At 42.1% G+C, this 27,485-nt stretch overlaps 2 protein-coding genes and 1 pseudogene across 2 annotated transcripts; 1 reads left to right on the top strand and 2 right to left on the bottom strand.

Annotated features, from left to right (window-relative positions):
* Positions 1-3,070: 3,070 nt before the first annotated feature.
* Positions 3,071-5,101, bottom strand: LOC115956370. The gene is made up of 2 exons (XM_031074770.1): positions 3,505-5,101; positions 3,071-3,408 (listed from the first exon to the last, which is right to left on the bottom strand). The coding sequence occupies exons 1-2, from the start codon at positions 5,099-5,101 to the stop codon at positions 3,071-3,073; spliced, it is 1,935 nt and encodes a 644-aa protein (XP_030930630.1).
* A 10,467-nt stretch (positions 5,102-15,568) lies between these two features.
* Positions 15,569-16,078, bottom strand: LOC115956369. The gene has a single exon (XM_031074769.1). The coding sequence runs from the start codon at positions 16,076-16,078 to the stop codon at positions 15,569-15,571; it is 510 nt and encodes a 169-aa protein (XP_030930629.1).
* An 8,879-nt stretch (positions 16,079-24,957) lies between these two features.
* Positions 24,958-25,703, top strand: LOC115956368 (annotated as a pseudogene).
* The last annotated feature ends 1,782 nt before the right edge of the window (positions 25,704-27,485 follow it).

Here is a 27,485-nt window from a genome sequence, read left to right as displayed (position 1 = left end):
GGCTAGATATTAGAAATGAAGCTCTCTCTTTGATTTTTTTTTTTTTTTTAGACGTGCCATGAGATTTTCTTCTGATAAACTCTTTATTGTTGCTTGTTTTTGTTATGCAGCATGCTTTCCTTGGCAATTAAGCTGCACCAACACTTGACTTTTTTAACACAGCCATCTCAAGAATCTTTGCAACGTAGCCGCATCAAGAGTTTTTACCACGAAGTTGTGCCAGCATTCATTTTTGTCATAAAGCTGCCTCGACATTTTATTTGCATTGAGGCCACATCTACACTTCATCCATGTTGAAACTGTGACAATGTTCATCTTTGCCATGAAACCACGTCAACACTTCATTTATACCGAGGCTATGCCAACATTGCATCTTTGCCATTGAAGCTACATCAACACTTCATTTGCTGAAGCCGTGACAACATTCAACTTTGTCATGAAGCAACGTCAACCCTTCATCCATGTCGAATCCATGACAACATTCATCTTTACCATGAAACCACGTCAACACTTCATTTATACCGAGGCCATGCCAACATTGCATCTTTACCATTGAAGCTACGTCAACACTTCATTTATACCGAGGCCATACCAACATTGCATCTTTGCCATTGAAGCTACGTCAATACTTCATTCGCCAAAGCCGTGACAACATTCATGAAGCCACGTCGAAACTTCATTTGCACAGAAGTCATGTCAACATTCATGAAGCCATGTCAACACTCCACATTGCCATTGAAGTTATGTCAACACTTTATTCGCCGAAACTGTGCCAACATTCATATAAAGCAATTTTCAGAGGCAACATCACTCAAACATCAAAGGCGTATAGCACTGTAGCCAAACATCAAGATTTCAGAGATGCCAACAAGATGTTGAAAATGCAAGGAGTCCCTATTAAGACTTTGAAGATGCAAGGAGATGCCAAAACTTTGACATTGCAAAGAGCTCTCATTAAGACTTTAAAGATGCAAGGAGATGCCAAGACTTTGAAGTTTCAAGAAGAATGCCGCCAAGACTTTGACATTGCATGGACATGCCCTTGGAGGAGAGAAGATGCAACACCAACTTCAGATGCCAGAGGAAGGTGACATTGTCTAACTTTTGGAGACATGATATGAAGCTGCACCACTCAGAAGGGAGATAATGCCACACCGACTTTAAATATATAATCTACCATCATTCCGGAAGAAATTGACGTCATCCAGATTTCAGAGACATGATGTGAAATAACACCACTCAGAAGGAAGATGATGTGGTTCTAATTTCAAAGCTATGAAGTGGCACAACCTAAAAAAAAGACGATGCAGCCTAGAGATGGAAGGTACAAGGAGATGCTCCCAGGAGATAAATGATGCAAAGTATACCTCAGAGATGTGGGAGGATGGCCACAGAAAATGAGCAATGCCATGAAGACTTCATTTCTTGCAAAAGAAGTTGGAGATTTTGTTTTATTCTACAACCAAGCATCAACTTATGTTCATCATCATTTCAAAGAAAGTTAAGCAACATCAACTCCTTAGAATCTTCATTTTCTACTACAACGATCTTTGATTATCCTATTGAACAGTCGTCTATCTTTAAGCGATGTCTTGCCAACCAAAAGGACCTTAAAAGTGCATTGATGACTATTGAAAAACTCCTCAAGTTAGACTGACGATCCTTCTTCTTTTCATGTGACTGAATTTAGTGAAAAGTACTAAGCTGCCTACGTACCCCGGAGAGGGATCAAGTCATCATGTAGTTCAACAGATTTTTTTTTTTGATTATTTCCTTTTTTTTTCTTTCTTTCTTTTTTTCTTTTTTGTTTTGTTTTTTTTTTTTAATAATTTATTTTTAGTGCGTGACTGAACTCAGCAAAAGATACTAAGTTGCCTACGTACCCTAGAGAGGGATCAAGTCATCACGTAGTTCAAAAGATTTTTGTTTTTTTTTTCTTATGTGTTTTTTTTGCAAAAAAGGGGGCGTAGTGTGTAATAGTGGGTATCACCACTGATCGAACCCGAGACCTCGACCTCAAGGGAGAAATGGGTGTCCAACCGCTACGCCACACTCGCAATTGTTGACATGGAGTGGGATTAATTTCTCCTTATTGGTATACTTTCAAGCATAGAAGCATTTGAAGAACTTCCCATTGATGGGGCCGATCCTTGCATCGTCATTGTTGATCAACTTGTGAGCTTGGTTAGTGTTTGCCCCCTGCTTAAGAGTTGGAAGTACATCATAAGCAACGGTCACATGGTTTGACCTGACAACTTCATTGAAGTCTAGATCAATCTTGTTTTCTTTGGCAAAAAAGGAGGGCTCACGTGTGTAATCCTCGCCCTACGCCCCACGGTGTTTCATGGGTACCAATTGCGCATAGTAGGTATCACCACTAATCGAACCCGAGACCTTGGCCTCAAGGGCGACATAGGCATCCAACCACTACGCCACACTCGCAAATGGTGACATAGAGTGGGATTCATTTTTCTTTATTTGTACGCTTTCAAAGGTAATGGAAAGACATCATGTACCCTTGTAGCGTTATAGTGGGTAGTTTAAGCTCTTACTGAGGAGCAATTCCTGATTTTCAAGCGTAGAAGCGTTTGAGGAACTTCCCATTGATGGGGCCGATCCTTACACCATCATTATCAATCAACTTGTAAGCTCCATTGGTGTAGACTTCTTGCACCACATAAGGTCCATCCCATTTTGAAGTGAACTTATTGCCTATACGATGAGTTGTGATGATAGGTCTTCGAACGGCGAGGACTAAGTCACCAACTTGGAATGATCGTGGTTTGACTCTTTTATTGAATGCGCTTGAAAGACGAGCTTAATAGCATTCAAGGCGTTGTTGAGCTTCGAGCCTTTTTTCATCAAGTGCCTCTAATTCTTGCAACCTGAGCTTGGCATTTTCTTCTCCAGTCAATCCTTCTTGAATGGCAATCCGTAATGATGGGATTTGGTGTTCTAAAGGAAGGACGGCTTCAACTCCGTAAACAAGAGAATATGGCGTTGCTTGAGTAGGCGTTCAAAATGTTGTTCGATATGCCCATAATGCTTCTCCGATCCTTTCATGCCAGTCTCACTTTGTCTTGGATACAACTTTTTTCAACAAACTGCCAAGTGTTTTGTTAAACGCTTCAGCTAGTCCATTTGTCGGGGCATTGTACATGGAGGAGTTGTATTGTTTAAATTCAAACTTCTCACATAGCTCCGTCATCAGCTTATTGTAGAAGGGTTTGCCATTATCAGTTATGATATACCGAGGGACACCATACCGATAGATCAAATGAGTTCGAATGAAATTGACCACCGTTTCTTTCTTCACTTCCCTAAGGGGTACAGCTTCTGCCCATTTCGAGAAGTAGTCAGTTGCGGCCAAGATGTACAAATGGCCACCGGATGACTTTGGTAATGGCCCTATTGCATCAAGTCCTCATGCATCAAAAGGCCAAGAAGCTACAGTTGGGTGTAGAGGTTCTGGCGGTTGATGGATGAAGTTTGCGTGATACTGACAAGTTTCGCACTTCTTAGCGCATTCCATAGAATCTTGCACCATTATAGGCCAATAGTAACCCATTCGTTTGATCCTATAATGTAACTTAGGACCTGACTGATGTGCGCCACATATTCCAGAATGAGCCTCCTCTAAGGCTTGTTTAGCCTCCTCCTCTCCTAAGCAACGGAGAAACAATCCATCAAATGAACGGCAGAAGAGAGTGTCTTTATAGTAAATGAATCGAGCAGCCCTCCGTCGAATTTCGGTCTTGTGGCGTTTATCATCCGGGAGTCTTCCATGTTGAAGGTATTCAATGATCACTTGTCGCCAATCTTCTTTTTCGAAAAGGCATACAGAAATGATGTTGGCTTGCTCTTCCTCTTCTTCTTCAACCACAAGAGGTACTACCCACCTTTGGGAAATAGCGACTTTGGTTGTTTCTTGTTGGGATAATGCTAAGGCAGTAGCCAAATTAGCTAAAGTATCGGCCTGTCTATTCTCCTTCCTTGGTATATGCTCCAATGTGATGGCTTCAAAATTTGCTAGCAACTTCTTCGCATATTTACAATAGGGGATGAGGTCTTCTTTCTTGACGTCATATTGCTCCAAGATTTGGTTGATAACTAATTTGGAGTCTCCCAAGATCTCAAGTTGCGATATGCCCATCTCAATAGCCATCTGTAGACCAATGATCAATGCTTGATATTCAGCCACGTTGTTAGAGCAGAGTTCGCTTAATGAGAACGAGTAAAGAAGTATTTGCCGTTGTGGAGAAACAAACACTACACCTGCCCCCGCTCCTTCTTGACGTGCAGCCCCATCAAAAAACATCACCCATGGTGGCATTACTTCAATGTAAAACACATCTTCATTCGGGAAATCATCAGAGAACTCCCAATCAGACGGAACTGGGTGATCAGCTAAGAAATCTGCCAATACTTGTCCTTTGACAGCTTTTTGTGGAACATATGCAAGGTCATATTGCTGAAGCAAGACTGCCCATCGAGCTATACAACCCAAAATCACTGGCCTGGAGAGGACATATTTGATTGGGTCTGCCTTTGCTATCAAACGGACCATATATGCTTGCATGTAGTGCTCCAGTTTGTCTATGGCAAAGAAAAGAGCGAGGCACATCTTTTCAATAGGAGAATAATTTAATTCAGCCCCATTGAGAGTTCGACTTAGATAATAAAGGGCTCTTTCTTTCCCCTCTTTATTTTCTTGTGCCATAAGAGCACCTAGAGACCTTTCTTGGGCCGCAATATACAGTACCAAAGGCTTTCCTGGGATAGGAGCACCTAAAACTGGAGGATTAAGTAAGTATGTTTTGATGCGTGCAAAAGCATTGCTGCAAGCCTCATCCCATTCAAAGTGCACATCCTTTTTCATCAATCTATTGAAAGGTTGACATCGACCGGCCAAATTCGAGATAAATCGTCGTATGTAGGCCAGTTTTCCCTGCAAGCCTTTAAGTTCTCGTAGATTCTTGGGCTCTGGCATTTTCTGGATAGCTTCAATTTTGGACTGGTCAATTTCAATATCGCGGTGCCTCACAATGAAACCAAGAAATTTTCCAGATGTTACGCCAAAAGCGCATTTGCGGGGGTTCATTTTAAGCTGATACTTTCTCAGTCAGGTGAACACGGATCGTAGATCTGTCAGATGGTCTTCCCTCCTTTTTGTTTTAACCACCAAATCATCGACATAACACTCCACGTATTTATGAAGTACATTATCAAAGATCTTCTGCATGGCCCGTTGATAAGTAGCACCAGCATTCTTTAGTCCAAAGGGCATCACTTTGTAACAGTAAATTCCCTTAGGGGTACGGAAAACTGTAAGCTGCTCATCCTTAGGATTCATTCGAATTTGGTTGTAACCCGAAGATCCATCCATGAAAGATAAAGCTTCATGACCAATAGTGGCATCAACCATGACCTCAGTGATGGGTAATGGAAAATCATCCTTGGGACATGCATTGTTCAAATCACGAAAGTCAACGCACACTCGGATTTGTCCATTCTTCTTTTTGACAGGGACGATGTTAGCGATCCATTCCGGGTACTGTACTTCACGAATGAAGCTTGTTTCAATGAGCTTATTGACCTCGGTTTCTATTTGAGGGATAAGCTCTGGCCGAAAGCGTCTTTGAGCTTGTTTGACTGGGTGCACGCCCTTCTTTACTGCCAAATGGTGTAGAGCAATACTCGGATTGAGCCCAGGCATTTCCTTGTAAGTCCAAGCGAACACATCTTTGTGCTCTACTAGGAGCTTGAGGTATCCTTCTTCTTCTTCAGGGGTAAGAAGGGCACTGATGAAAGTTGGCCGGGGTTCTTCAACAGTTCCTAAATTGATCTCTTTAAGTTCATCAACTGTAGCTTGTCCTTCATCTTCCAAGGCTGGAGGAGCTTCATCGACCTCTTCATTGGTTGCTTCAGCATCTGACAGTGTACCCTCTTCTATTGTAATATGAAACGAGGATGATACCTCTTCAATTTCCTCATCATGGACGGGTGACTGACTTGTATGTACAATCGTTCGTCTTTTGACTTTGAGCGATCCTTCAGTGTTGATCTCCAAGGTAAAGTTACGTTTCATGCGTGAAGGAATGCTACTGCGGATCTCATCATTGGCTTTCTTCTCCCCTTGAACGTCAAAGTTTATTGAACTTTGAGAATTACTATCAATAGGCCTTTTCGTTGCCCCCAGTCGATCAAAGACTGATTTACAAGCAAGAGTGTCCCGATTTGGTGTTAAACAAGTTGTATTTAACCTGTCGAACACTGTGATTTGTGATGACGAGGCCTCGATGCGATCAAACACTGAGACATGGGGTGAAGAATGGTCTTTTCTTTGATTTGAACTTTCGCCGACCTCCACCGTTATGTATTGAGAACTCGAAAGATCGCTTCTTTTCTTGATCCATATCTGAGCTGGTTGTTCGTGAGTATAACCTAATCCGATCTTTGGGATAGGAATTTTATGCCCTTCAAGCCGCATTTTCCTTTGTGTTTTGCTAAGGCCATGCATCTTTTCTCCGGTGGCTTCTGGAATTAGCTTCCCTAAGTCTTCTTGTTTTGAGAAATCGTAGCCTGCTTTGGCTAACAGCCTATATGCCTTTGGGTCGAACCATTCTTTCGTTCGCTCACTTGGTAGAATACCATGCTCTATCGGACTTTGCGAAGACCTCACGAATCCATTTAACGGCTTCGAGGGCAAAGGATTTGTGGATGAAGTTAAAGGCATGACATGATTTTCTTTCAATATGGCTACATCCTCCATCGTGAGCTTTGTAGGTCTCCCCATGTCTTTTGTAGGTTGAAGGCATTCCGCGAATGGTGATTGTCCATTCTTGCGATGTGATAATGGTATATACCAGAGGAATGGTTCTAGACCTTTCTTTGGGGAAGAGATGTCCTTTTTGGCGATGAATTTAACATGCTCCTTTTCATCTTGTTTACCTTTCATAGACGAGATCTCAACTAGAAGAATCTCGCTAGAAATGTCTTCTTTTGCATAAAATTTTGCATCAGCAAAATGAGCTTCGGTTTCTGCAAAAGGCTTTAAATCGGCATCGACCTTTTTTATTCCATTTTGAAAGAACTTGAAGCATTGATGCAAGGTTGATGGCACTATTCCATTTTCATGGATCCAAGGACGTCCTAACAACATGCTGTAGGTCGTCTTAGCGTCAATGACGTGGAACAAGACATTGCTTTTCAATTCTCCAATGGATAATTCTAGGTGGATTAGGCCGATTGCACGTTGTCCTCCTTAATTAAAACCTTGGATGACCAAACGACTGTGTGATAATTCTTCCATAGTAAAACCCAGTCGTTTCATGGTCATTTTTGGAAGTATGTTAACGGCTGAACCTCCATCAACAAGGATACGCTCGATCCTTTGTTTACGAGCATAACCAGAGACATAGAGTGGGCGATTATGGGGCTTAGAGCCTAACAATAGATCCTCATCAGTGAAAGTCAAGTCTGGAGAGCATGCGTAACATCCCTATGTTTGTTGAAGCGTATTGGTATGAGGGGCGTATATCTCTGGCTCCTCAAGAGCTCGGGTGAGCACTTCTTTTGGTGATGTGGAGGATTGCAAGGGTTCAACTTCATCGACCTGAGATTGGAGTTCCTCCAAAGATGACAAGGTCTCTTTTGGATCATCATGGTCAACGTCCTCCTTTTCGTCCTGGATTTCACAACGAGAAACTGTGTGGACGGCCTCGGCTGAGTCATTTTGAAAGAATTTTCTGGGGAAGAATTCTTCCAATGTGATGAGCTTTCGAGATTTTCGGGTTTGTGCTGAATCTTCATATACCTTTGTTCCCAGTCTCCTTTGCCACTTATCACTCATTCTTTTTGACCAAGGCTGAATCTGGTTTTGTGCTCTTTTGGACTCTTGGGTGATCAAATGAAGAGGGAATGCTCGTTTCTTCTTCCATCTCTTGCGAACAACCATTGTCCAACCTTCTTCCTCATCCGTCGTTGACCTTTTATCATCGTTTGAATTATAATGAGGTGCTTTTTGTGAGAGCTGAACTTGAACCAGTTCTAGAGAACCAAAATGGATGAGCATGGTATTTGCCCCTTGCTTAGTATTTGGAGACAGGGAACTAGGTAACCCACAAGAAAATGTGACCAGGTTTGACTGAGCAACATCATTAAAATCCAAGTCGATTTTCCTTTCCTTGGCTAGCTTCATGATGAGTTCTTTAAGAACAAAGCATTTTTGGATTGGATGACTTATGATGCGATGATACCTACAATAGTTCGGGTCATCAACTTTTCTCATCTCTTCCGGTCGTTTGCTTTCTGGCAATTCAATTAATTTCAACTTAAGCAGTTGTTCTAGCATTGCAGGCATATCGGCGTCTAGGAAAGGATAGACCTTTTGTTCCCATTCCTTAAGTGATGAGCGACGCGTCTCACGTTGTTGACCTCCTTCAGGCCTCTTTTCATTGGCCTTCACATTTTTTGTTGAAATTTTGATTGGGGCAGGATTGACATTCATTGAGTCTTTGATATTACTTTTTGCATTCCTGTCATTTTTCCTTATTTCCCGTCTTTCTTTCCTTTCTTCAGGTACGGGAGGTTTCGTATTTCCATGGCTGGAAATACTTAATTCCATGTCATGTGCACGAGTTGCCAACTCTTCAAATGTTCGAGGCTTTACTCCTTGAAGGATGTAAAGAAGTCCCTAATGCATGCCTTGGATGCACATCTCTATAGCAGATATTTCAGTAAGTCTATCCTTGCAGTCTAGACTCAAAGAACGCCACCGATTGATATAATCAACGACGGGCTCATCCTTCCATTGTTTAGTATTGGTAAGCTCCATTATGCTTACTGTGCGTCGTGTGCTGTAGAATCGGTTGAGAAACTCCCTTTCAAGTTTTTCCCATCTATCGATTGATTCAAGCTCTAAGTCTGTATACCAATCAAAGGCATTCCCCTTTAGTGAACGGACAAACTACTTTACAAAGAGGCCTCCTTGAGTCCCTGCATTCTCGCAAGTTTCTACAAAGTGAGCAATGTGTTGCTTAGAGTTTCCTTTGCCATCGAATTGCAAGAACTTGGGAGGTTGATACCCATTTGGCATTCTCATGTTATCAATGCGCTTTGTATAGGGTTTGGAATATATGAGAGAACTTGTGGAAGAACCTCCATATTGTGCTCGAATGGTATTTGTAATCATATCCTGCAGTTGTTGGACAGATATCGAGGCCATTGAGGTGGAATGTCCATGTTGAGAAGTGCCTTCACCTCCTTTTCCTTTATCACCCTTGGCGTTTTCTCCTTTGAAGGTAAAGCCAGGTGGCTGCTTAGGGCCAAGACTTGATTCACCCGAATCTTGTACCTCCAGCTTATTCATTAGGGTTGCAATTTTGACATCCTTTTCTTCAAGTGCCTTTGTGAGAAGGATGACCCTTTGTTCCATTTCAGCCATCTTTTCTTCCATGGTAGAGGTGTTAATCATCATTACTGGCATGACCTCTATAGATGACGGGGAAAATGATGAAACAGGATGAGTCAATGGTACTTCACTCCTTAAGTTTCTCATCACGGGTGAAGAGTTGATAGAAAAGGTCTTTGTTGGGGATGATCCATTACTGGTCTCCAAATCTTTCGAGGCAGATGAATCTTTAGTGGTAGCTTTCCTATTTGCAAGAAAGTCCAGAGAGGTGACAGCAAGAGGTTGGCTTTCTTGGGTTGGTTGAGGTTGGAGTCGATCAAGAGCTTTGGACCGACTGCGAGTGATTGGGCCAACATACTCATCAGCACTGGAATCATCAACCACTGACTTTCGGACATTCTTGCTAGAGGCCATTGAAGCTAGTAGCAAAATGATGTCGAATTTCTTTTCTTTTGAAGGAGGAAGAGATGAGAGGCAGAGAAGTCCCACTGGGCGTGCCAGAATTTGTAAGCGACTAAATTTCTAGTTTGAAATAAATCAAACAAGTACAATAGTTTCACAAATGCGAATTTGTATTGATGATTGTGTGGTACAATTCTCTGAAATTACAAAAGAGTGATCCTCTGATTCGATCTCCTTGCAAAACTTATTGATTAGATTTGTGGTAACGTGGTTTTGACTTGAACACAAAATACCCTTCAATTTGGTTACGGGATAAATCGAAGACTACCGAAACGGAATTACAATGAATCTCTGGCTATGAGCTTGTTTAGAAATTCTTTGTTCTTCGCATTCTTCGTGTTCTTCGTGTTCTTCGTGCGTTCTTCGTCTTCGAAGGTTTGTGGTGGAAGTTCTTCGGAGCTTTAGAGACTTGAATCCGTTGAGCTTCAATGATTTGTGATTTGTTGATGTTTTCGGACACTTTTGGCTTGATTCCCGTGAACTTTAGGATCTAGGCAGATGATCTGGATGATTCTGCTTCGAATGTTCTTCGATTTTGGGGTTGAAGTTCTTGAAGTTCTCGAAGGCTTTGGGGCTTGATCTTCGCAGTGCTTTTTTTCACTTCTGAATTCTGGTCCTCCTAAATGTCTCAGGATGGCTTCAATTTATAGGAGTTTTGGGGTGGGTGAGCAATACGTGGCGGAGCTTGATTGGTGACACATGTCACAGCTTGATTGGTCCGCTTAAGTCATCGCTTACACGTGCGAGGTTGCTTGAGTCATCGCTTACACGTGCGAAGTTGCTTGAGTCATCGCTTACACGTGCGCTGATGCGTGATTGGTTCTTGCATGACACTTGGCAAATTTCTATTGGCTTCTGAATAGTGATAGCAAAACCTAGCAGCAATACATGGTGCTCTGTAATTGGCTGTATTTTGTGGACTTGATAATGTGACGTGTCAGCTTGTGATAGGTCGGGAATTTTCCCTTTCTACAAGAAGTACCAGAGTTGTCCGAGAGTGATCACCGATTTTTGTGGCAGGTTTGAATCTGATTTCCCGCTTGCTTTTCGTTGGTCTGGTTTGAAGCCAATTGGCTATTCTGTGGTTGAATCTTTTGATGAAGGTGTGGGTTTCTCTTGGAAAGCCTATAGAAATTTGGATGCTGATTATACTTGTACGGACTCTGTCATGGGTTCGTTTGTTGACACCGTTGGGACTACTATCCCATGGGTCAGCTTTGATGAAACTGGGATTACCTATCTTGCCGCTACCAACGCCGGATGGCTGCCTTACCTAGCCAATGAAGGCGTTAGATTTGTTCACTATCCTGCCAACCGGTGAGAAGGCAGTTTGGATTGGATCAAGACATCCCCGATGACATTTCTTCCCTCATGGGAGCTCCTACTTCAGTCCATCCTTTCCTGTGGCAGACTGCCTTTGACTTTTGGAAGAAGCGTTTCAGTGCCGTTACAGTCCCCGGTTCGCTAAGGGAGGGTGTCTTCACTTTTCCCATGCACGGTTACTGGCATGCAGTGATGGATTCATTTGTGGCTAAGTTAGCGGGGAGTCGTGGCTTCTCCCTTATTCCTCCTGAAGGGCTAAGCATGGTTGTCTCAGTTAACCCTCGCCTGCTGCTTCCCTCTAAATCTGTTTTAGCGTATGCTAGAAAACAGAGTCGATCAGCCATTTTTGAATGGGACGCAGAGAAGAAAGGATGGTTCTGGCACCCTGGCGACTATCCCCCTGGTTGGGAGAAAAAAGTTAAGGTAATCAATCTCTCTGTACCGAGCAAGAAGGCGCCTGCCAAACCCAAGTCTGCCAGCAAAACCAAGCCTGCCACACCACTGCCTCCTGCAGGTGCTCCGCTGGCTAGCAGGACTCGTGGTAGCAAAAGGAAAACTACTCCTCACCCCGTATCTGCCACTGAACGGAGGGTAAGTTGTTTCTCCCTTTTTTCCCTTTTCGATAAAATTTCTTAATTTTCTCGCGGCTAACTCGCCAATTTCTTCTGCCTCTTTCCTTTTAGTCCAAGCATAAGGAAGACTCATCAACTACCCGCCCCATTCTGCTCGATGAACCTGAATCTGAGGTGAGTCCCTTTTCTCTACTTCTTTCTTCTTTCTTTTTCGCACGCATCCGCCACGGGTCTTTTGCTTCTTTTTCTTTTTTCTTTTTACTTAACACAAAATTTTCTTTTTAGGAGGATCCTGAGCCTCTGTCCATATATCACCCCACCGCTGAGGAGATTTCCGCCTCCATGGGTGTGCCTATGGAAGGCTTTTTTGATGGGGCCGAGGCGGTATTAGTGACGCCTACCCCTCCTGCTGCACACAAGACTCCTGCCAAAACTCCCACCCCTTCTGCTGATCCGGTACCTAGAGAGGGTACTCATGTCGAAAGGGTTGGTGAGACTACACCCTTGCCTGCTGAGAGACCCACTCCTTCAGAGGGAGCCATTCCTCCTGTCGCTGTTCAAGCCAAAACTACTTCTCTCGTTCTGCCGCTAGTGATTTCGACTAGTGACCCTTTTGCAGCTATTTCCCAAGCTGCAAAGGGTAGTGCTTCACTTGTTGTTACTCCTTCCTCCATTCCCGGCTCTGCCACCCGTGGTCCTGATCCGGACTTATATTCAGAGGGATCTGATGAAATTTTTGAGGATCCTGATGATGCACCCGTGCTAAAAAAGAGAATTACCGACTCTGATGAAGAGGGTAGTGCTTCGCCCGAGCCTGACTTCATGGATATGTATCTTCCTTTCCCCTTATCTCCTTTCTGCATTTGCGTTTCATTTGCATACTTATCTCCCTACTTGCAGAAACTTCTGAGGGGCCAAAAATTGCAGCAGGCACGAGAATGACTAGTCCTGCTACACCCATAACGCCCATTCCTGCCGCACCTTCAGTACCTATTTCAGCCGTACCTACTACCCCTGTTTCTTCTGTGCCTGCAATACCTGTTTCTGCTACATCCGTAGCCCCCATTCCTAGTAATTTTGGCACTCTTTCTTTCTCTTCCTATTTCATCCTCTCTCTTTTTTACAAGTCTTTTCTTCCCGTGCCATTTTTTTTTCATTTTTGCCTTGCGTTCCCCTCCCCTTTTTTTTTGTAGGCCCACTCCCTACTATCCCTTCTCAGTTTGAGGCGGGTAGTAGTTCTGCCACCGTCCTGGATGAAGCTGCATCTTTCTTTGTCCGTTTTGACCAACCGGAGGTTAACGACCTTGGTCCGGTAGACTTTTAGGCTTCCGGTCCTCCCTACATAGACTTTTACGGCTTTAGAGTCCCTGAGGATTGCGTCTCACACTTGGTGATGCTCTACAGTCGTCACGGCAATTTTATACGAGAGTTCCGCCTTGGTCGCTCTTCTAGGGAGCATTTCTTACAGATGCTGGGATGTGTGCTGAATGACATTGAGCATAACTTCATCGACTCTGTTTTTGCCAGGAAGATCCTGCAGTGGAGGGCCGTGATACAGGAGCTCCTCAGTGTGGGTTTCGCTGTGGAGTTTATTCTTGAGCATCTACGTGAGATTGCCCGGGCCTTTTTTATAAGGAGAGTCCAGCCAGCTGTTGAGGCCATAGACGCCCGTATTGAGCTTTTGAAGAAAGAGGTGGCTGATTTGGAGGGTCGTCGTGAGCGTCTTCTCTCCGGCGTTGGTGGACCCAGTCGCTTTGGTGATCAGAGTTTCATTTCTAGACTTCATTGATGATAGCCCCATTTCCTTTCCTTTTCTTTGTTTCTCTATTTTTGTTATGTCATACAGAACACTTTTATGTTTCCTGCTGTAGTTACTTGGCTTGTGTCTGCCACAGTTTGGGTTTGTAATAATGCTATTTTTTCTTTACTACTGCTATGGTATGATGCTAATACTTCATACTTTTTCATTGCATACTCATGAAAGTACGTTACAATTTTTTCTTGTGACATAATCACTTAGAGGAATAAAAGAAAAGGTTCAGTAAAGGAAACATAAACAAACAACTAAGGAAAGGGGGTCAACCACATAACTTTCTTCTCTAAGCAAAATAACACTTTAGCCATTTTCCATTGATGGGGTCCATCAAGTCCCTGCCATCCATTTAAGTTAGGCGATAATACCCACTTTGATGCGCTTCTCTTATCACAAGGGGTCCCTCCCATTTTGGTGCAAACTTGGATGGTCCTGCCAGACCTCGCCTGACGTAGTCTGCCACCTTTAACACTAATTGTCCTTCCGCAAATACTCTTTCTTTGGTCATCCTGCCGTAAGCTTCAGTCATCTTCTGCCTGTATCTCCGGCTGCGTTCCTGGGCTTCTTCCCTCTTTTCATCAAGTTCTTCCAGGTCCTCAAACCTTTCTGCCGCAAAGACTTCTCCCTCTTTTTCTTTTTCTCGCATCTGCATAACCCTTAAGGACAGTGTCATTATTTCTGCCGGACTCACTACTTCAGTTCCGTAGACTAAGGAAAAAGGTGAAAAGCCTGTGGCTGACTTTGGTGATTTTTTGTATGCCCAGAGGGCATCTGGCAGGTGCATTGCCCATCCTCCCGCATACTCTTGGCTCATCTTGCTGATGATCTTTATGAGAATTTTGTTTGTTGCCTCTGCCTACCCGTTCCCTTGAGGGTAATAGGGTGATGACCTGTGGTGCTTGACTTGATAGAACTCTAGCATTCTCCTCACATCACTATTGACAAACGGTGTGCCATTGTCGCTGATGATCTTGTGGGGCACCCCAAACCTCACAATTATATTTTCTTTGATGAAGTTTGCCACTGCTCCTCCTGTGGCCTTACGGAGTGGTACTGCTTCCGCCCACTTGGTAAAATATTCTGTGGCTACCAATATCCATATGTACCCACGTGATGGCGGGTTGACTGGCCCTACCAAATCTAGCCCCCTAGTGTGGAAGGACCATGGGGTAACCATGCTGTGCAAGCCTTATGGATGGGTATGAATTAAATTGGCTTGTACCTGACAACTGTGACACTTCTTTACAAATTCTGCCGCATCTTTCTTCATGGTTGGCCAGTAGTAGCCCATCTGCAGCAGGCACCTGTAAAACTTTTTCTTCCCCTAATGTTCACCACATTCCCTGGAATGTACTTCTTTTATCATTTCTTTAGCCCCTTCAGGACCCAAACACCTCAAAGGGTCTCCATCATATCCTTTTTTGAAAAGGACCGTGTTATGCAAGAAGTAACATGTTGCCAACTTCTTAAACTTATACCTTTCACTGTGCCTTTGTGGCAGGATGCCTTCTGCTAGGTACTGTATGAAAGGGCTTCTCCAATCCTCGCTGATGAGCACAGCATAACTCTCCTCCCTGTCTGCCGCAAGCTGGTAGGTCCACACTGGGTTTGGACTTGATCTGCGTCTTTACCCATGCTTGGCCAATAGAAACTTGCTCTCTGGAGTCTGCGGTAAAGACTGATTTCCTCGTAGGAGCCGCAAGTCTTGTCGTGTATTTCCTTCAATTTTCTCTAGGCTTCCTCCTAGCCCACGCATCTGGATAAAATCCCACCTGGCATCCTGCGGTACAGCTCTTCTTTTACCAAAGCATAGTCTTTTAATATCTTCAATTCTGCTGCGTCGTCTCCCTTCTCTAAGGTTTCCTTTTTGGGGATTCGCCAATCCCCTTCGCCCTGTTCTTCCCGGAACTTTTCCTCCAATACTTCAATGATGGATTCTTCCCTCTTGCTGACTTCTATGTTAGTGCTACTCCTTTTAAAGATTATTTACGAACCCAATGCAGCTAACGCGTCCACAAACCGATTTTCGTTTCTCAAAGCATGTTCTATCTCAAAGGTTGAGAATTTCTCTTCCATTCTCTGGGCCATCGCTCTGTACGGAGCTAGGCTGGGCTCTTTTAAGGAAAAACTTCCCTTGGCCTGGTAGACGACCAAGTTCGAATCTCCCAGTACTTTTAAATGTTTGATTCCCATTTCGAGCGCTGTGGCAAGCCCAGTTAGATAGGCCTCGTACTCCGCCGTGTTGTTTGAACAGGGGAATTCCAACTTAAATGACAGTGCCACTGCCTTGTCTTCTTCATGATACAGAACTACTCCCACCCCTCCGAAATGGATAGTAGAAGACCCATCAAATTTCATTACCCATTGTTCCCTAACTTCTTCTGCCATAGCTACTTCCCCTGGAACTTCATCATCCAGGGGGAATTCTTCCTCTCCTGGAAACTGCGCCAATAAATCCGCTATAGCCTGACTTTTCACTGCCCTAGGTGTCCCCATTCTCAAGTCGTATTGTGATAATTGTAGCAACCACTAGGATATCCTGCCGGAGAGAATCGGCTGTTGTAACAGAGCTTTAATGGCATGTGACTTAGTCATCAGCCATACTTCGTATGCCAAGAAATAGTGACGCAACCTCTACGAAGTGTATATAATGGCCAGGCACGCTCTCTCTGCCCTTGGGTAACGAGTTTCTGCATCTTTTAAAGCGCGGCTGATATAGTATATTGGCTGCTCGATACCACCTCCGTCTTCCTGAGCGATTAGTGCGCTAATGGCGTACGAGTTGGTGGCCAGATAGAGTAGTAATGGTTTTTTATGAATAGGGGCCTGCACCGTGGGGAGGTTCATCATTATCTGCTGCAGCCTCTTGAAGATTGTCTGCTGCGCTTCCCCCCATTCAAAACTTTGCCCCTTCTTAAGCAACTTGGTGAAAGCAGAGGTGATTGATGCCAACCCAGGGATGAATCTCCGGATATATGAGACTTTTCCTAAGAAGCTCTTCAGTTCTTTTACTGTGGCAGGAGGTCTCATAGTTGCTATGGCCGTGGCTTTGGCCGGATCCACGTCTATGCCTCTGTTGTGAACCAGGAAACCCAAAAATTTCCCAGAGGATACTCCGAATGCGCACTTGAGGGGATTCATTTTTAACTTAAAATCTCTGCATCTTTCAAATACTCTTTTTAATACCCGAAATTATTCTTCCATTTTCCTTGACTTAACCACTATGTCATCCACATAGTCTTCTAGCTCCTGGTGCATCATGTCATGAAATATGGCCGTCATTGCTCGCTGGTAAGTTGCACCCGCATTTTTCAGCCCGAAGGGCATCACAGTATAATAGAAATTGCCCATGGGTGTTCTGAAGGCAGTTTTCTCTGCATCCTTTGGCGCCATCTTGATCTGATTGTACCCACTGAAATCGTCCATGAATGAGAACATGGCGTTTCCTGTCACAGAATCTATTAGTAAATCCATGTTCGGCAATGGAAATTCGTCTTTTGGACAAGCTTTGTTGAGATTCCTGAAATCTACACAGCATCTTATCTGCCCGTTCTTCTTCTTTACTGGTACTATATTGGATAGCTAGCGGGGATGTTGGATAGGCTTGATGAATCCTGCGGCTAGCAACTTCTGTACTTTTTTTACTATTTGCCCTTCTATTTCCGTGTAAAATATCCTGGCAGGCTGGGCCACCGGCTTGGCCTCTGGGTCCACATTCAACGTATGTGCAACAAGCCCGGGATCGAGCCCTGGCATTTCATTGTAATCCCAAGCAAAGACGTCTTTGAATTCTTTCAACAGTAGTATAAGTTCTGACTTCTCCGTTTCTGTCAGGCTTGCACTAATTGAGATGGGCCTTGGGTCTTGCGAGTCGGGCCATAAGTCAACCTCTTCCAACTCTTCTTCTGCCATAACCTGGATGTCCCTTTCTGCCATAACTGCCTCATCATTTTCTTCTTCTTTTCCCAAACTTCCTTCAACAACGCAACACGCCAAACTCTTGTGTTGCCCTTTTTGGGTGGGACCCACTTGCATCTCACCCGTGGGCCCCACACACCTTCATAATTTATAGACAATCTTGCCATCAAGGCCTCAGACCCTGATGCACTGAGGTACTTCGTCTGGCTCTGCGGCAGGCGCTTCTTTTCTTTTCTTCTTTCGCGCCAGTAGCTCTCTTAAATCAGGTTCTGGGTCATCTTGAACATCTTCCCATCTAGGCACAAAGGTGCCTCGTGGCTTTGCAACCACATTTTCTCTAGATGGAGCCCATTGATCATAGAACATGGTTTCCACCAAGTGGGCTTCTGCTTACTCGAACGGCGAGGGGTTCGCCGCTATGCGTATCATCCTGCCATTCAATCTTCCCTTTACACATTGGTGGTAGGTGGACGGGACTAGTCGGTGTTTGTGTAACCAAGGTCTTCCCAAAAGCACATGATCAGATACTTCCGTTCTAACCACGTGGAAGCGAGCTAAAGAGGCTATAGAGCCTACTTTCAACCATAACTGAATGTGGCTTGCGGTGTACTCACCTCTCCCACCGAACCCCGTTACTTCCATCGGGCATCCTTAGATCTTTTTCTCTGAAATTCCTGCGGCTTGTAGGGTGCTCAATGGAATGAGATTTACGGAAACACCTGTATCCACCAGGGCCCTCTTGATGGGGATTTGATTTATAGATGCTGCTAAATAGAGGGGCCTCCTATGATCTGGGTGCCCCACTTCCATATCTTCACTGCTAAATGTGATTTCTGTTGATTCCTGCAGGAGGGCCCTGTCTTCTGACATCTCTGCTGACAGGCATTCCACCCCTGCTCCGGAGGCGATGCTTACCAAAGCCTCCATGGCTATTTTTCTTTCTTTTGCTGTAAGTCCCAACTGGTCAAATAGATTTTTGAACTTGGCACTCTGCTGAAGAGTGGTAATCGCCGCGGCAGGCAGGGCCAAGTTTTCTTCCTCGTCTTCTCCCGGGTCTGTACATATCACTACTGCTGCTACACCCTTTCCCTTGTGGTTTAGGAGTGGGTTTCTTTGGACTTCCTGCTGGGTCAGCTCTAATGTGCCTTCATTGATCCTGCGGTGCACCAACTTGCGAAGCGCCCAGCATTCTGCGGTGGGGTGTTGTACATAGTTGTGCAAGTGGCAGAAGCGAGGATCCCTCCTTTCTTCCTCTATAGGCTCTCTAGAAACCTGGTTGGGTTTAAAGATTCCATCCGCTATCCATTTATCAAGTAGCACATCCAGCTCCTTAGGAGTGCATGGTAGGGGTGGGGGTGTATCATACTCCCTCCCCTCTGTTTTCTTTCTCTGGTTTCCAGTGGACACCGCCATAGCCTGCGGTGCGTTCCTTTTGTCTGAACTGGGTTTCACAGACTGAGCCGTCTTTCTAGCTTTCTACAATAGCTGTGCAAACTGGGAAATCTCCAGATTCTCTAGGACAGCTCTGAACTCCCGAATCATATTGGTCATGCACATTTCCACCAACGTCCTTTCTTCACAGTGGTCATAGCAATCAAGTGCTATGTCCCTGAACCATTTGATGTACTCCATCAGATCCTCTCCATTCCTTTGCTTGGTTTCTTGCAGAGTTGCAAGCATTACCGTTTCTTCCCCGTGAAAGTATTTAGTGCAAAATACGTCCACCATGTCATCCCAAGTTGGGATTGATCCTAGTTTTAAGCCAATGTACCAGGTGTATGCCCGGTCGCATAGTGACTTTGAAAGCTCCCACAGACATAAGTCTTCGTCTACTGCGTAAAGGCCAAGTGTGTCAATGAATTTGCTCACGTGCTCTACTGCACTTCCCTTCCTGCCATCGTACTGGGCAAAGGCCCTTGGTTCATACCTCTCAGGGTACGGCTTGTTGAGTACTTTTAGAGGATAGGGAGGTCTCCTTGCGTAAAACCTCTCCTTTGGTGTTCTGGCTCTCTCTTGCTCCAAGAGAGCCGCTACCTCAGCCATGGTGATGAAACGCTGTCCTACGTTCCGAGGGACACCTCCTGCCAATGTCTCTTCTCTGTCTGCCACATGATCCGGGTCATGCTAGCTGCCTTTCTCTTTTGTTTTGTCTGCCTTCAGTTGACGGATCTCTTCCATCATTTGTTGCTGCGAGTGTTGCAATGATTGCAACACTTCAACAAAGGTGTTGACATTGTCCACGGGGACTCTTGTCTGAGGCTGAGGATCAACCCCCGCTCTATTGGCATCTTCCGTTTGGTTAAGTTGCTCTTGGTGAGGCATCGTCAGCCTGGATTCTACTTGTGAGGGTACGACACTCATATTTCGTGTCGTCTTGGACTTGGGTGGCATTGTTTGCGAAGGGCTCTGTTTTCTTTTCCTTTGCCCCTGTCTGCTTCCCAACTCCCCAGTGAAGTCGCCAATTTAATGTAGGGGCCTTTTTTTGTATGATATGGTATATTGGGCTGTCTCTTGCGGTAATGGGCCCTAGTGTTTCTGAGTAAGGGAGCTGGGGCTGGTCCAATTGTAACTCAACTTGAGCCGGTTTGTGCACAAACTTATGCCTTGTCTGCCAGGAGCAAATTTACGGCAAGCAGAACTGTTGTAGACGAGTAACGGCAGGCAGATATAATAATAACTAAAACAGAGTATTTTGACTTATTTAAATAAACGGCTATGTATTCCCTGCTAATAAAGTATGATTACAGTCATAATGATATCAATCACAGAGAAGAATGAAGAAAATAATACTGGCTAATTTAAATGGGCATAAATTAAGTTTTAAGCTTAGTCTGCCACAGCAAAGCCAAAAAGGAGAGAACGCCTCTTCTCAATGCAAATAACCCCCTCAGGAAAAGGATCCTGTCGTGGGGATTAATGGGTTTGAAGGAGTCGGACCTGAATGGTTGTTACCCAAAAGAAAAAGTCCTTGTTTACGTTTTGGAAGAAGGTAAGATTTGGAGAGGGAGAGAGAGAAAACGATCTACGGGTGCATGCCCTATTGAACTAACTCTCCTTTTTCTTAGTTTTCCTTTCTTTTCTTTTCTGCTTTCTTTCTTATCTTTTTTTCTCTTCTTTTTGCTCTGTTTTTTCCTTTCACTCCGAAAATATGCTCCGTTTTTCGATCCCTTTCACAGGGCACGGCAAGAGCCTTTTTATAGTGTCTACCACGACCAAGGTTTTACCATTTTGCCCCTTAACCGCCTCTGTCTGGTCTGGACGTACTTACTGACCACCAAAGGTGTGTGCCACTCACTCTTGCCAGACAGAGGCAGGTTTCAGTTCTCCCCCTACTGTCGCACTTTTTTCCTACCACAGTATAAATGCTCTCTCTCTCCACTCTCAAGGCATGCACCCAACGGTTCCCCCTCAAACTTGTCTCTTTTGGGTGGTCTGTCATCCCAGTAGGACGTACCTCCCAAAAGGGCTTGGGCAGGAGCCGTAAATAGATCTTTTCCCCTCTCCCCACCACCAAACCATACCCCCTTTACCTCTTACCTCTGGCCCATGGCCCCACCATATCCTATATTGGTTGGGTACAGACTGGTGGTACCTAGGCCTTACGTGTGCTTCCCTTTCAAATATGTCCAAGAGTCTGCCTGCTGCTCATGCGTCTGCCGTGATCTGGAGACTCTCCGTCTGCGTTTCCTGGCCTTTCATGTGGGTTTTCCTTTGGTTTTTCGCTCCATTCAGGAGCTGGGCCTCATATGATAATGGGCTTTACATTTCTTTGGCCCACCTTTGATTTTCTTTATTGCCTGCCACGTTGAATTGTTATTCCTGCCGTAATAACTTAATCCTGTTGGACCTCCTTTTGGGCCAGCCGTTTATTCCTTTTCTCAGTGACCAGTTATGGGCACTGTTTTGCTTTTACTCATGGGCTCCTATGTCTCTTTGGGTTTTTCCTTTAGGCATCCATGGCCCAATTGCTGTCTTTGGGATTCCTCGGCCCGTTTGCTAATTCCACACTCCCATGGGCTTTTTTACTAATTTCATTGGGTTTCCCCAGCCCAATAACCTTATCCTTATCTTTGGAGTTCATGGGCTTGCCATAAACCCCTTACTCTCTTAGTTTACAATTGCCTTGGGCCTGCGGCGGCCCTTTCTCACTTTTCTACCTCATACTCTGCCCATGGGATGCTATTTCTTTCTTTCCTGGCTTCCTTGAGCCCGCTTGCCTCTCAAGACCCATTTATTTATTTGTTGGGCCTGTGATCCATTATTCCTACCACTTTGGCCTAATGGGTTTTTTTGCTATTTATCTTGTCAATTCTTTGTGGCCCTCATTATTGGGCTTTTATGTCTACCTAGGCTTCCACAAATGGCCCTCAACAGTTCCTATCAAACCTATCACACAAAATGACAAATTGTGGTAAACTTTCAGGGGGGGGGGGACTAAGCCATGAATGAAGATTTTTTTTTTTTTTTTCGCATAATTCTACTCTATTATAATTTAAGTGTATATGTGTGTGAAGATTTATTATTTAGTTTTTTTTTTTTCCCATAATTCTACTTTAATATAATTTAAGTATATATGTGTGTGAATCTCTCTTTTGAAAACTTAAACTCCAGCACTTACCCCCCACACCCCACAAGAACTTATTCTTGTGGAGTAACTACCACACCAATGGTGTGCAATGGTGATTCATTTAATTAGTTTAATTGACCATTTTTTGTTGACAATGACAATAGTAGATCCTTGCCAAAATTGTTTTTCACCATAAGTTAACATTATTGAAATAAATAGTTGTATTATGTTAATGATCCAATATTTCATGCCTTTGTTGCTAGCTGTGTGGTCGGGTTGCCTTTTGTTTAGCCAGCAATTTCATGTTTGGACTCACATGACTAAGAGCCGGCTTCCACCACTAGTAATTGGATTGCAAGATATGGGATTGCTTGTGTCACATTCACAACATGCTAATCATCATAAACCACCTTATAACAATAATTATTGCATAGTGAGTGCGGTTTGGAATGAATTTTTGGATAAGCAGCAAATTTTTAAGGCATTGGAGATGATATTGTTTTGTAAGCTAGGGGTGAGACCTAGGTCCAAGAGTGAACCCAATTCTTACCGGACCGAAGAGATTGAGACTCAAGGGCGGCTCAACCCTTACGCCATTTAGATAAAGGCCTTCGGACCCCAAATGAAAGAAGATCTCTGTACAATGGTATATTATATTTATTTGTATTATAGAAGAGCCAAAAAAATAGTTATAAAAAAAATTAAAGGCCAAAATAATTAAGATCTTCATTATTGGTCAATAGAATGCATTGTTTATCTTAATGTGAAAATATTTTAAAGCAAAACTTAGATACAATACTTAGATATTGTTTCTTAAGTTCCCCTCTTAAAATTCTACAATGTGGCTTTTTTCTTACATGATGAAAATGTATTTTTTTAGTTAAGTAACCATATTGCTGAATTTTAAGAGGTGAACCTAAGAAACAATATCAAAAGTACTGTACATAAGTTTTATCCAAAATTTTAATATAAAAAAGTTATTTTTTTAAAATTGTCATATTTTATAAATGTTGTACACTTTGTTAATACATTTTACTCTATTTGCAATACTTTAAGAGTGTAAAAATTTTCATTCTCCCAAACAAATGGTGGGTGAATAAACTCATCCTCTCTTTCTCTCTATAAATTAAAACCAGAATTAATTGTTTTCCAAGAATATTAGTTACTGTTCAATAACTAAAATCCAACATTTCCAAGAGAGATAATGACTACCTCAAATTAATATTATATTTATTTTGATACCAATGATTTAAATTAATATTGAGAATTGAAAGTTTTAAAAGAAGTTTTACAAATAAATGAAATACTCCCATATTAAATTATATATATAAAAAGGTTACGCGATCAAGGATATGCCTATTTGGACGAGTATTTCATGTTACTCAATCTTGTGATGTAAGGACAATATATTCACCCATTTGGGAGTTTAGTTAAACAAATGAAGGCAAATACCATATTGTACTTCCTTTGACCGACCCAACAATTGGCATTGTGATGTGGGTTAATAATATATTTATGAGTTAACCAAAAAAAATAAAAAATAAAAACTTCTATGTTCTAAATCATAAATAAAAATCCAGCGAAAAACAATTCTAAATTTAAAAAAAAAAAAAGTCAGGAAACTGCTTTTTCTGTATTCTATTTACATTGGTAGAGATCCAACAGAGGGATCCTGCGATTTCTTCAGTTTTCCAAAGTCTCCTTCCCCCAAAGGAAGGTTGTAACCAAATATTCATAGGAAGCTGCTGGGAGTGAGGTCATAAGCATCCGTGCCTTATCTTCATGGTTGAACTTTATATCAATTCGTAATAAATCATTGATTATCTGGTTGAAAGTATTGATATGCTAAGTGAAATTTACATTCTTTACCAGCTTAAGTCCATATTATTTTCGGTTAAGATTTAGTTTATTTGCAAGGGACTTGGACTCTATAAAATGTTTCTAAAAGTGGTTCTTAGACCAATCCCCTTAGAGTATTCATTAATTTTTTTCCTTTAATTAATTAGGCTTAATAAGTAGTGGCTATATTATTGCCACGTGTAATATATTATAATACTAAAAATTAATTAAATATTTGACTTAAAAATAATAGTATTACTTTAACTCGTCTACTAGACATAGCCGAATTGTACTCACTATCCTCATTTGTCATATTCTATGATTTCTTTGTTTTCTTGAACAAAATAGTCATCAAAACTTGTTGTACCAATAGATCTTTCATCATTTTTTGCCATAACCCAAAGTTAACAGTCTCATCGAACTTAACTACGACTATCATGACAATAAAAGCGTTTATCTCCTTCCTAAACCCAACCTAACTTTCATACCAATTGTGGAAAAAATGATGTTTACGTAATATTAAAGAAGCTAGAGAGAGAAAGAGAAATGCTCGGGCAACTAAGTAGGGCCGAGGCCCCCTGCAAATCGTAAATCTAAGCAGCATGCCACAACAAAAGGATGGTCCCCTATGCATTTCATTCTTTGTGGAAAATAAACACCCTTACAGGCTACAGCTCTCTCTCTTTGTCTCTCTCTCTCTCTCAGAGACTAGATAAACCCTATTCTAAAGGTCTAATATTGTGGCTTCCGCTCTCACACAATCAAACAATCGCCATACAAAACATAATATATTTAAAAATGATTAAGCTAACTAGACAATAATCGTCGTGGTGCCCAAAACGAAATCCAAGTAGAAGTTGGTTTGCTACTTACTATACACATGACAAGATGGGCTTGACGAAAAGCAAGCCACCGACTAAACAAATGTGTCACACTGTCACGAAAATTTATCGCCAGCCACTTAAGAACTTCCGTAACACCACGCATCCTATCTATATATCCACCACCACCAGTCTTCTCCACAACACCGCTAGCCCTTTCCACAGCCACAATGATCACATCACCTCCTAACCATCCCATTCTCAATGACCCAAGTTTGAGATCAACGTGGGCTCATCGTGCATGGGTGCATGTGGATGCACCACAGTGCTAATCTTTCTAGCAAAGGCAATAATGGGTGCAGCCATGTCACACATATGGCTTGAGCCCCATTTTAGCAGGTTTGGTTGGCTACATTTTAGCTGACCTTATGTCCGGAGTGCACCATTGGGATTGACAATTATGGTAGTGCCTCAACTCCAATCTTTGGTTCCCAAATAGATGCATTTCAACGTCACCATAAGTGGCCATGGATAATCACTGAGACACAATTTGCAAACCTTTCACATGTCCTTGCTCGTGCCGCCACACTCACAGTGCTACCAATGGACCCTGCTAGTAATAATCCGATGTTTCATGCTTTGGTTGGTGTGTGCTCAGGTTGCATTGTGTTTAGCCTACAATTTCACATTTGGGCTCACACAACAAAGAACCAACTTCCAACACTGGTAAATGCATGGCAAGATATGGGATTGCTTGTGTCATGTTCAAAACATGCTAATCTCATCATAGGCCACATTATAAAAATAATTATTGCATGGTGAGTGCGGTTTGGAATGAATTTTTGGACAAGCAATAGGTTTTAAGGCATTGGAGATGATACTATTCAGTAAGCTAGGGGTGAGACCTACGTCCTAGAGTGAGCCCAGTTTTGATTAGACAAAAGAGATTGAGACTCTGGAGCGCCTCAACCCTTAACGCCATTTAAATAATAGCCTTTAGGCCCCCAAATGAAAGAAGATCTCTATTCAATAGTATATTATATTTATTTCTCTTATATTACCACCAAAAAATAAACTGAAGGCCAAAATAATTAAGTTCTTGACTATTGGCCAATAGAATGCATTATTTATCTTTATGTGTAAAAATTTTAATGTATAAAAGTTTTTTTTTTTTTTAAATCCTATTTTATAATTCTTGTGAACTTTGTTAATTTTTTTAACTTTGTTTGCAACACTTTAATATTGTAAAAATTTTCAATCTCCCTAAGAAATGGAAGATGAATAAACTCATCTTCTCTTCCTCTCTATCAAAGTTAAAAATAGAATTAATTGTTTTTTAGACAAATTAATTACTGAAATTTAATGTTCAATACCTAAAACCCAATATTGTCAAGAGAGATAATGACTACCCCAAATATTATACTCACTCCGTCCCACTTTATTTGTCCTGTTTGAAAAGTCAAATTTTTTAAGGGAACATCATTTATTATCTAGTCTATATTTTAAAAATGTATAAGTTTCCAAAACTACCTTTAAATAAATTTATCAAAAAATTGAATTAGTAAATTAATAGGGGTATAATAGGAACATTAGTAAATTAATGACTTTTATTTTTAGAAATAGGACAATATTTTAGGACATCCCAAAATGGAATAGAGGACAAATAAAGTGGGACGGAGGGAGTGTTTATTTTAATACTAATGATTTAAATTAATATCGAGAATTGAAAGTTTTAAAAGAAGTTTTCCAAATAAATGAAATACTCTCATTAATGTATAAAATTATATAAATAGGTTACACGATCAAGGATGTGGTTATTTGGAAGAGTATTTCATGTTATTCAACGTTATGAAATAAGGACAACGTATATGACCAGTAAGGAGTTTAATTTAACGAATGAATGCATATACTATGTTGTACTTCCTCTGACTGACCCAACAATTGGCATTGTGATGTGGATTAATAATAGTTCCGAGTTAACACAATAAAAATAAAAATAAAAAAGCATTCTTCCAAGTTTTAAGGCATAACTAAAAATTCGGCCAAAAAAAGTTTCGAATAAAAAAGTTAGGAAACTGATTTTTCTATATTCTGCTTATATTGGTAGTGATCCAACAGGGCCATGGGATCTCTTCAGTTTCAAGAGTTTCCTTCCCCCAAAGGGGGGTTGTAACCAAGTATTCCTAGGAAATTAGGAGAGTGAGGTCATAAGCATTAGCATCTTTTCTTCATCATTGAACTTTATATCAATTTGTAATAAGTCATTGATAATCTGGTTGAACGTATTGATATACTAAGCCAAATCCACACTCTTTGCCAGCTTAAGCCCATATAGTTTTCGATTAAGATTTAGTATATTTGTAAGGGACATAGACATGTATTGGGTAAAAATCACTACCCTCAATCTAAAAATTACTAAAATAATCATTTGCAACAATTGATGCAAATGTTATTACATAGACTGATGTAGGCTTATTTTGGGGTTGATTGGCAAATTTTGGCTCTTATACTATTCTACAACAACTAATGCAAATGTTATTACAATGAAATCAATGTAAAATAGTAGGGGAGGGGAGTCAAGATTTTTGAAAGAAGAGGCCCAAATATAAAATTATAGAAAATACACCTACATTTTTTTTTTCTTTTCTTAAGGTCAAGGGCCCCCTTGCTCCGCACCTTTAGGTAAGACCACCTTAGAATCAGTGTTGTTGAATGTTTTTGTGTGTATGCACGGATCACAACCTAGGTTTTGTCACAA

Source organism: Quercus lobata, chromosome 8, assembly GCF_001633185.2.
Source record: "Quercus lobata isolate SW786 chromosome 8, ValleyOak3.0 Primary Assembly, whole genome shotgun sequence".
In the NCBI taxonomy this organism is placed as follows: Eukaryota; Viridiplantae; Streptophyta; class Magnoliopsida; order Fagales; family Fagaceae; genus Quercus; species Quercus lobata.
The sequence above is the reverse complement of the archived record's forward strand: the minus strand, read 5'-3'. Positions and strand labels throughout refer to the sequence as shown.

Coding starts and splice junctions, on each gene's coding strand:
- LOC115956370 (XM_031074770.1), bottom strand. CDS start 5,101: ATGAACCCCCGCAAATGCGCTTTTGGCGTAACATCTGGAAAATTTCTT. Junction 3,409..3,504: donor CGCTAAGAAGTGCGAAACTT/GTCAGTATCACG, acceptor TTGATGCAATAG/GGCCATTACCAAAGTCATCC.
- LOC115956369 (XM_031074769.1), bottom strand. CDS start 16,078: ATGGGGACACCTAGGGCAGTGAAAAGTCAGGCTATAGCGGATTTATTG.